Source organism: Drosophila montana, unplaced genomic scaffold (genome assembly GCF_035044405.1).
Source record: "Drosophila montana isolate Dmon_TW-CO22-7 unplaced genomic scaffold, ASM3504440v1 contig_3218_1, whole genome shotgun sequence".
NCBI classification, from domain to species: Eukaryota; Metazoa; Arthropoda; class Insecta; order Diptera; family Drosophilidae; genus Drosophila; species Drosophila montana.
Window position 1 is genome coordinate 3345520 of NW_026998098.1, and position 11200 is coordinate 3356719.

An 11200-nucleotide genomic window follows, 5' to 3' on the forward strand; every position below is an offset into this window, starting at 1 on the left:
GGAAAATGACCCTTTGTAGCATTGACGCTATGCACCGGCAACTATGCGACTGCGACAGCGACAGCGACAGCGACAGCGACAGCGACTGTGCACAGCAAGGACATTAGCAACAACAATGGCAGCAGCAACAACAACAACAATAATAAAGGAACGTTGGTTGCTGGTCGCGTGCCCGAAGCACTTCGACACCCAACTGAATTGTGAATTGTGATTGTTTTTCCTTTTTCTTTGCGCCGCTTTTCCTTTTCGCATTTTGCGCGCTCATGCAAAACGCTTTGACGATCTGTGTGTCTGTGTGTGTGTGTGTGCGCGAGTGTCCTGCGGCGCATAAATAAATTAATGCATGTGCTCGCATATGTATTTCGCCTTGACTCACACATAAACGTATAAATATGAGTGTATATAATTATTGCTCTTGGGCTTCCTGCTTTGCTCTATTCACTTTGCCAATTTGCTGGGTCCTTTCCAAATGGGGGTTAGTCATACGCTTTTTTGTTTGTTTTCTGTTTTGGATTAGAGTGCAAATTCCTTAATCCTTGGCAGACTTACATTTTGGCATGCCCATGCTGCGCTTGATTTATTGGGGGAATCGTTCGTTATTAAATACAAATCATAGAAATGAGAATCAAATTGAATAAGCCCAAAATATCTAGAAAAGGCTTAGAAAACTTTTATTGAAACTTTGAACTTTGTGAATCCAACATGCCTTATAGTTAAATATCCTTCACATTTTTATACCCTGAAAATATTGTAAATGGGCTTTAAGGGTATAATGGTTTTGTGCGATTGTATGTAACACGGAGAAGGAAGCATCTCCGACCCCATAAAGTGTATATATTCTTGATCAACATCAGCCACGTCAGTCTGTCCGACCGTTTGTCCGTCCGTCCGTCCTTCCGTCTGTATGAACGCGTTGATCTCAGAACTCTAAAAATTGATATTGTGAATTTAGGTCCTCCCAGTGCCTTTGCAGTACGAGTTTGTTTCCGATAATCGATATCTTGTCGCGTTTCCCGGCCACCGATAAAAATCGATATCGAAATCCTATTTTTTCGACAATACTGACATGTAGTTTCAAGAATAGTATATACAGATCAAGGATCTTTCATTCTATAGACCCCCATAAAATAATGTTCAGGGTATTCCTTAGTCGGGCATCCCGATTAATGCACTTCTACTTGTTCCTAGTAATTATGTCTAAAATTCCAATGAAAACCAAAACAAAGGAATCTATCGCTGAATCAGCTTTTATTTTGCAAACAAATGGCTGTCAGTTAGTTAAAATTGTTAAAATTGCATAGCTATTTGAGACCATTTTCAGAATCAAAGTAAATCCTCAACAATTAAAAATATTGAAAACGAGCTCACACACAAGGCTTACTAAATAAATAAATACAAAAAAAAAAAATGGCAACTTGATAAATATTTTTACTAGAGCGCCGCAGGCAAAGCCCCAAAAAACAACTGAAACCCAAAAACAATTCCACGCTCCACCTAAATTGCTGTTAATTGGTGCGACGCGAATGCCAACGGGCTGTGATCCCGCTCTAATCGCCAGCATATGGCACTCGAAACAAAAATGGAAAATCAACGGAAAACAATTTTACTCTGAAAAATACCAAAAAAAAAAAAAGTGAAGAGGAAAAATGCCAAATCCCAGCCAGTTGCCGTACATTTTTTGCGAGCCTCACAAAAAATTGCATCAAATTATGAAAGCAAAAATTTAATTACAGCTCAAACCAGAAAAAAAGGTAGCCCCAGCTGGGAGCAGTTTGGGTTACAGCCAGCGGTGACAATGGCAACATGTGCTACAGTGGAGCATCCTTGAGGAGCTGCCCAAGCAAAAGTACATGGCGGCTGAAAAGCCTTTTGAGACACACAAATGCAAATGCATTATGCCACATAAACGATGCATTTTCGAACATTAATTATTGCCAAGCAGGCAGGATGACAGACGTGGCTGGCCTGGGCCTGGGCCTGGGCCTGCACTTGAAATTACCATAAAAAGATGCACTTAAGGGTTAGCAATGAGCAAGCAACAAACAACAAACAAAGTGCGTAGCTCAGGCAACTCAACAGCCTGTGCTGTGCTATCGGGGAATGGATTGTCCGAGTGGGGAGAGGTGGGTGTCACTGTCATCTCGGGTCGTCCTGGGTGTTGTTGAGTGCAAATTTAAGCAAAGCGCGCCTTGGAGCACAGAAATCCGAGCAGTCAAAGGAATATGCCGAATCGAGGTGCGAGTCTAGATGGAAATAACGCGGCATTTGTAGCTGACAGCCTGACTGACTGATGGGCCGCTTGGTTTGGGTTGCGTTGGGCTGGGGGGAGTTGGTTGCTAAACAGGGTTGGAATTTTCGTCCTTGCCCCGTTGCTGGGATGCTGCTGCTCGCGTGGCCGGCGCACTTCTGTGACTTGTTTTTCGCTCAGCTTTTAGCTCTCAGCTCGCATCTCGCAGCTCTCTGGCCTCGGCTGCTCGGTGCGTGCGCTATTAATTCTAAGCTGCATGGCAAACACTGATTCCAGCTACGAAGGGGTCACCACCCCGCAGCCGATCGGCACTGGCAAATGCTGCAGCGGCAGCGTTGTCGCTCTGGGAATACTTTAAGCCCAATTGGGGTGGCGACAGCGCCGTTGCCGTTGCCACGCACGTGCCTACCGTAATACAACAACAACAGAAGCAGCAGCAGAAGCAGCAGAATAAGCAGCAGGAACAACAACAATGGCGTCATATTGAACATAATATGCCATATTTGTGTTTGGTGCGAGCGGTACGACCAAAAGCCCTTCACTGGGAATCGAAAGTGCATTCCCTTTCATGGCAACCACGAGGACAGCGTCGGCAACGGCGTCGCATTTCGATTATATTAATGTAAAGCACACACATACACTCGCACACACTCTCGTACACACTCCAAGCATTCTGACAATCGCTTTGTGGTGGCTGAGCAGACCAAGCTGTGTGTGTGTGTGTGTGTGTGTGCGTGCGTGTGCTATGTGCCTACCCCACCAAAAGCAAACTTGACAAGCTTGACTGTGTCCGTGTGCGGCGTCTGTGCGTAGCGAGTACGAAGACCGAGCAGGAGCAGCAGGAGCAGCAGGAGCAGGAGCAGGGGCAGGAGCTGAAGTCGTCGACACTGCCAGAGCCAGAGCCCAATGAAAACCTGAAAATGCAGCAATCACCAAAAAATACACGCAGAGAAAAAACACATGCGAACATAATATATTTAAGAGCATAAATTATTAAAGGCCAATATGGGGTTAAGATTTGACGATATTTAACTGGAAAAAACCAAAGGAACGTTATCGCAAGATCTTAATTAACTATATTAATGATAATATTATCATTATAATTTACGGATATCGATTATATTAGAATAACTTTTGCTAATAGAAGCAGCATTGGATTTCTAAGAAAATTTGCGAACATGTCAACTGGAATATGCACAAAGTGAAACCACAAGGATCGGAAACTGTCAAGCTCGTAATCTCTATACATAAAACTTTGTCCGGACTGATTGACTGACTGATTGGTGATCAACTAACAGCCAAATCGGTAAAAGCTATTTTCACTGTAGTTATCTTATGTTATGGAGCTGCACGCTAAGACGAGGTTTTGAATTTTCCACCCGCAAGTGTGTAAAACCTTAATATGCAACTTTCTTGCATTATTTATATAACTTGGGGCTATTTCCCAGCAAGAACGCTCGGATTTAAGGAGTGTTTCTGGTCTGCCAAACGTTTTGTTAGAGTTATTTTTCTCGACTACAAAAAAGTTTATTTTAAACTTTATAATACTTTTCATTGACTGCGAAAATTCTAAAAATAAAATAGGATTTTTGAATAGTTAAAACATTATTATTCAGACTCATTTTCGAGCGAATACAATTTCTAGCTGTGCTAATTCCGGAGCGAGCCTATACCTAATTATGTTATATATATTTTAATTTAATAATAATATAGTATAAGTAAAAAGATGTAGGTTGTTTTCTCTAGTATTAAGCAGGTCGTAATTCTTTTTTTAATATCTGAAGACTTCAACAGTATTCCGTTTTATTGCTTATGCTCACCTTCATTAGGATGAGTATTAAAATGTTTCCAATTGCCACAGCTGCTTAAGAGTTTGCACATGAAGGTAACACAATATGGGCTCTGCTTCAGGTCATTCTGGCCCATTGAGTTTCTGTTTGTGAGCACATTTACCTCTGGTTACACGCACAATTAACGGTTTCATGGCTATCAGCTGTTTGCCGAGATCTACATGAAACGAGCCTGGAGGAGAAAGGATACAGGCCACCAGACAGATCTTTTGTGTGTTGCCAAATTTCCATGAATCAAAGAATTTGCACGTTAGACCCGAACATGTGTTCCAGTTCCTGTCGCGTGTCCTTTTTGGATGCGTAGCATTGGCAACCTGAGGCACAGCTGCAACATAAAATTGCTGCACAATGATTTCTCCAAGTGCAGGCAGACACAGTGCAAAGGATTTTCACTGCCAGCGTCGACGACTGCTTCGACTCCCCCCGCCTGGCGAAGACTGTGTGTGTTGGTGTGTATGTGTGTGTGTGTGTCTGTATGGAAAAAAGGGTGACTAATGTGTGTGATTGCTAACAAAAGATTCCAGCTTGGCGGCGGCGTCGCTGCCAGCGTTAACGTCAGCAGCAGCAGCAGCAGTGGCAGTGGCAGCAACGGCGAGGGCTAAAAGGACAACGACTCGAATTGGGGGATGAAATTTCCAAGAGCGACGCCGTCACAACACACAAACAATGATTTTAATTTCGCTTTCCTTTGGCACACATAAATAGAGGCGGCAGGATATGATGTTAGTCATTCGCAGCAAAAACGTCGAGCCGACAGGAAGCAGCCAAAGGAGCGCTCAACGTTGCCAACGTTTCAATTTGTTGTTAAGTTTTGCTTAGTTCTTCAACTCTTTGTTCCTCCCGTTCACCGTTCACTGTTCACCGATCACCGTTCACCGATCACCGTTCACTGTTCACCGTTCACCGTTCACCATTCATACCTCATCTTTAGCCGTTCCCCGTTTCCGTTTCCGTTTCCGTTTTCGTTTATCGTTTCGATCAAGTTCTTAAAGCGCGTTCAAGTTTTAGTTTATCACCATTTCGTTGATACGCGGAACAGTGCAATGGCCAGCGTCGCCAACCATCAGCCGACAGTGTCCAACCACAGCCAGCATCCGCATCCGCACACGCACAGCATACAGCTGCTGCACAATGCGACAGCTGGGGGGCTGCCTCATGGCCTCGGTCTGCTGACCACAGTGGCCTCGCTGCCGCCCAAGTATCGCAGCCGTTATCTGAACATCAAAACCAAGTGTGAAATTCCGTTGGATCTGTCCGTGAAACCGCCGTCGCCAGTGCCAAGCAGCGATGTGCCAATGGCGACCACATTCGCTGAGGTTCACAGCGAGCCAACAGCAGCGGCAGCCGATGAGCTGCCACAGGAGCTCACACAGGAGGTGGCGCAGGAGGTGGTCGTCATTACGGAGAAGCCCATAACACCGCCACAAAGTCCAGCTGCCGTTGAAATCGCAGTGGCTTCACTCAAGCGCAAGTTGAGCGAACAAAGCGAAGCTTTGCCAGCTGCCAAATTGGCCAAATCTGAGGTGAGTCCCACACCCGTCGATGCCACGCCCGCAAAGCCCATTAAAGTCTCGGACACGGCACCGCGCACCGGCAAAGCGACCACAGCCAGTGCCAAATCGACGCGCAACAAAGCAACGCGCAAATTAAAGTTCGATGAGGAGACAAGTTCGCCAGTTTCGGGCACCATCATCAGGCCGCTGGAGGACATCACCGATGGCACCATGCAGTACAGCAATGGCGACATTGATCCCAAGTACAACATTGTCGAAATTACTGAGGAGACCAAGGCGGAACTGGCTGCCATTAGGAACGTAATTGGTGACTATGTTTGCCGGCTCTGTCGCATCAAGTTCGATGATGCCTTTGGTCTGGCACGCCATCGTTGCGCCTGCATTGTGCTGCTCGAGTATCGCTGCCCCGAGTGTGGCAAGCAGTTCAATTGTCCCGCCAATTTGGCTTCCCATCGACGCTGGCACAAGCCCAAGAAGGAAGCGGCCGCTGCCAAAAAGGAGAATCGCAACACCAGCAATCAACAGGTGCAACAGCCACAATCCACCTCCAAGAAGCCAGCCGAAGAGCTGGCCTTTGATTGCATCGAGTGCGGCAAGAAGTTCAAGCGGGCTGCCTATCTGCGCAAACATCAACAGACGCATGTGAAGAAGGCGCAGACTGTCGGCAAACTGGAGCCGGAGTCGGAGTCCCGGGAGTCGCGGGAGTCAAGGCAGCCAGAGTCAGCCAACATAATAACTGGCAGCTTCCAGACGGCGGTGTATAAATCCAATAGCTCCAGTTCGACCAGCAGTTCACATTCTTACGCGGGCACCCACGACGATGAAGGCGTCTATGTGGCGGGCGCGGCGAGCAGCAGCCACTACGACTACGAAGCCGACTACATGTCCGACTGCAGCTCCTCCACCTCTTCCGCTGGCTATGGTCGACTCCAGATTGTGGAGCACGGCCTGACCGAGGAGGAGAGCATTGCAGCTGCTGCTCTCACAAATCTGCGTAACTGCGCCTCCGTCATTCAGCACACGACGATGGCGCACTGAGTAAGTGTGGAATTGGGACCACTTGGCACTTGTATAATTTGTTTATAGTCCCCTATTGTTAAGTTTAGTGTTTAATTTTTTCTCTTGTTTTGGGGAGAACTGCAGCTGAAACAGACCAAAGAAATTAGTTTTTATCATGCGAATTCGACTTGAATTGAATTTTAGTTGTACACATTTAGTTTATAGTTGATTTCTAAAGTTTCTAGTCATTTAATTCTTAATGAGTTTTAATTCTAGTCAGCTCCAAACTTCAATCGACATTCCAGTTTTGTATGTACTAATTGAAACCAAAGACGGCAAACAGTCTAGTCAGTTTAGATTTTAATTAGTTACCTTAAAGTATGCTTAGTATTCATTTATAGTCAGTCCAAATAAATATTTGGAACTAGTCAGCTTCGATATGATCTCAGTAAAATTGCTAAAGCCAGAGTAGGCCAAGTCATTTTTCGTCTAGTCAGTAAAGTTCTAGTCATATAGATAAAGTCTAGTCAGATCTAATTCAACTAATGGCAATAAACTATACCAAACCAAAAAATATACAGACTAAGTCATAGAGTTAAGAAAATGAAAATCCCAGTTATCTTTCATATGTCAAAAATGCACTTTAGTTAAAAAAAGTTCTTTCCTAAATCTTTCCTCTCCATACAACATAATTTCACCAAAGAAATGATACTAAATATTCTTTTATGAAAATCATTTGCAATCTCCATATCATGTCAATATTCCAACTCATTTCCTTAACTTATCTAAATTCAGTTTCTCATCCGCAATCTCCACTTAAGTACTTATATCATGTCATCTATCTAAGTATTATTCCACCAGACTTTTCTCTAACTTTCATCTACTTTCGTATCATATATATTTCAAATTCAATCGCAAAATCCACTTCATCTGTCTATTATTCCCTAACATTTTCTTCACACTCTGACATTCATCTAATTTCATATCATATATATTTCATTCTCAATCGCAATATCAACTTATCTATATCATGTCATCTATCTACTATTCCATCACCTTCGTTCCAACTTTCATCCATATTCAAGCATATTTCATTCTCATCTTCACTTTTCTACAATCATCTTTCACACATCACAATAACATCATACATAAGATCATAATTTCCAATTCCTCGACCATCATAACACTCATACACACTCATACATCACATTCTAGTCAGCAATTTAGGCATTCCCCTAGTCAACTTAGAAGCTAGTCAACTTTATTCTACAACTCATTAAAATTTATTCAATTTCATACACAGTCTTAGTTTAACTTTAGGCAAATCATTTATTTACATTTTTGATTTTCTTTTAAATTTCAAAAACTCAAAATCGAAATTCAGGCGAAATTGTGCAGTACTAGTTTTAAGTTCATCCAAACCAAAAAAAAACCAACCAAATATCTAAACTAAGCAATGAAATCCAGTTCCCGTGCTGGTACCCAAAGTTGAGTGTGAACTCTAGTCATTTTGTAGAACCCTAAGTTTTGAGGCATTAGCTCAGCATCAGTTTAGTTTAGTTAAGTTTAGTTTAGTTCAGTTAGCTTAGTTAGTTAGTCATTTTGGTTAGGCTTACAAGAACGGACACTGAACCAGCGTTTCACTACCAGTAAAAGTATTTAAAAGAGTACAACTTAACCTGTAGACACCATAAATGTACATAAAATAGGTCTATGGTATATATTCTTGGCCAGAGGCAACAACAGAACCGGCGGTTGTGTACTTAAAAGTCAACTCTTAATTTATAAGCAAACAATTCAGAGCAATATCACAGCGCTATTGTTCCTTAGTCTGTAGAATACAATGCAATTGGTTGTAACCGCAGAGTACAACGAAAGTGGGAAAACTTCGCTCAATCTACCATATAGAACTATATATATACATATATATATTTATATACTAGAGATACGTAATATATCACTGATAAGCATATCTAACTATTAAGTGAGATTTTGTGATATTAAAATATTAAGCCTAAAGTTTACAACGACTTGTGCTCGATGTTTTTGCCCGAGCAGAGTGCATTTACAATAACAAACGAATTCGATTGTGTACCATAATTAAGGATAAAGATTGAAACAAATCTATTTTTATACGTAATATTTGTATTTTTGATAACATTTTGAAAAATTGTACAATTTGATTATAAAACTTATTGAATAAAATATGAAAAAAAAAGATAAATAAACAGAACAGAAACTTCTGGTGTTTTCCCTTAGCATGCATGTTAACGCGCAGTTTATGCTGCCATAAAATTGAATATGGGTTGCCAGGCAAACAACATTCCGCTCCCCCTTGCGGCATCAGAAACTGGTGGGTAATCACTTTATAATTGTGGCGCTAGTAAACACTTCCTATATGAAGTGCTCATAACCATATAGACTGCTCATGCACATGCCTGACAATGGGTTTTCTCTTAGAGGGTGGAAACGAAACCCCCAACTGTAACTGGTTTGGAATTGGTTTTCTGTCTATTCATGGCGATGAAGAAGGCGTTTTACAATGTTTGTGTCTTGGCAATTTTCTCATCATGTTCAATGGCCCTTTTTGATGGCTCGTAAAGCAACTGCAACTGATGGGTAAACAAAACCGCAGCAGCAGCGGCAGCGGCAGCGGCAAAAGCGGCAGCAGTAAACAGCTAACGGTGCAAATGTAATGAAATGCCACTAAAGGACATTGACATGGGCCATCGATCTCCACTACGCAGCACTTAAAAGCAGCTAAAACAAATAACCAAACACACTCACACACTCACACACACACACACACACACACACACATGCATGCACGCACAGGAAACTTCGATAGCGGAAGTGGACAGATGCAACTTGCGCCTAAGCACACAACAACAGCAACTGCGTTAAGGAAATGCCGCAGCAAGGGGTGCATATTAGGCGTGGTTGGGCTGGGTTGGCAGCGCCGGCGAAGGCGGGGGTGGTGCGCTGCTGGACCAAAACGTTGAACACGCCAACTAATGATGCCCCGAACGGAAGTGCGTAAAAAATATTTAATCAAATACAAATGCATGACAGCACGGAAAACAGCCAGGAATAATGCAGCTGACTGTGCGACTGGCAGATATCCTGTCAAAATTGTGTTAAAAAATAAATATATATGTGAGAACAGCGAAGAGAAAATTTACATTTGGATTTACAATTAACATGAATCAATACAGTTTTTATATAAAAAAAATAATGAAAACTGCTTTAAAATGTGGTAAAAGTGGGACCACGAGGGATATATTATATTTGAAGGATGCATAATGCACAATGTACATATTTATTGTTAATTGAAGCTCGAATTTCGCAAATGCAATGATAATTTAAACATCTAATTTCGCTTTATATTATCAACAGAGAAGGCCAAAGCTTCTCAAAGCTTATCTTCAATTTGAGCTTCCTTATGTGCCAAGCATATCCTTGGAGTTGTTCAGTATATTACAGGGTACAATCGCCGCCGCACTGAAAAAGCCCAACAGGATGCCGGGGGATGTGCGTGGTGGCTGCTCATCGTGTGCGTGTGCGGTGTGAATCAATTTAAAGCGTCAAAAGAGCCATATACTATTTAGTAGATGTCCTGTACAGAGCGAAACTTCAATGCACACAGCGCGCGAAGGGTGTTGGAATTATGTAAAATCATGCCGAAATAAAAAACTACCCTTACCTCCGGCCAAGCCGGACTGACTGACGGCTGACAGGAGGGGGGAAGCAGCATCATCCATCGCTTGGTTATAGAATACGGCAAAGCGGGCGTGCCCAAAAAGTCAGGCGGGGCAGGCAAAGTCATTAAAATTTGTGGCGATTGGGTTTCAAAATAATAAAAACGCGGCATGTAAACAGATATCTGAGTGCGTGCAACTTGCATTTGCACCTTGGCACGAGACACACAGCGCAGGACACGGATATGGACATACCTTTGCTGGCAAGCCCGCATATGATGCAGGATCGCAGCCGCATAACAGCACTCACTGAACGAGCTACGAGCTATTCTGCGGGCATCGCTTGCGGCAGCTGCTCCTGTTGCCCACATCCAGTGATGTCTAATTATGCGTTTAGGAGTGCGACCTGCGGCGGTAATTTGCCCACCTTGAGAGGCTGCTCGAACATTTGTCGCACTTGAGGTCCTTGCGATATGCAGGCGCTTTGTTTGGCCCTAAGTGGCCGTATGTTCGTTTTCTATGCAAAGAGTTGACAGATTGATAAGGCTGATTGGCTTGGCCGATGAGTGGCCACTTGAGAAGCCTTTATGATTACCATCATCGTTATCCTTATGCCGGCTTAACCGTTACATTTGCTAGCGAAAGCTTGTTCGGCTTTTGCGCAGTGTAAATGCCAGTGCTTGCAACTCTGCACAGCTGGCATCAAGCAACTCTGCATGGCACACAACAAGTTGGCAGCGCTGCGAGTCCAAAACAATAACGGTTAATGGTACTTTTACTCGCGCTCTCTCGCGCGTTTTCTCTCTCGCTCGCAGAGCGCCAACACTCGGGCAGGCAATCAGACATGGCCAGCCAAGGAGCAGACAAAATGGAGCCGGAATCCACGCACAC

The 11200-nt window shown here is 43.4% G+C and overlaps 1 protein-coding gene across 1 annotated transcript; it reads left to right on the plus strand.

The window, feature by feature from the left end:
* Positions 1 to 5141: 5141 nt before the first annotated feature.
* Positions 5142 to 6836, plus strand: nerfin-1 (nervous fingers 1). The gene has a single exon (XM_064689777.1). The coding sequence runs from the start codon at positions 5142 to 5144 to the stop codon at positions 6648 to 6650; it is 1509 nt and encodes a 502-aa protein (XP_064545847.1). The 3' UTR covers positions 6651 to 6836.
* Positions 6837 to 11200: the final 4364 nt, after the last annotated feature.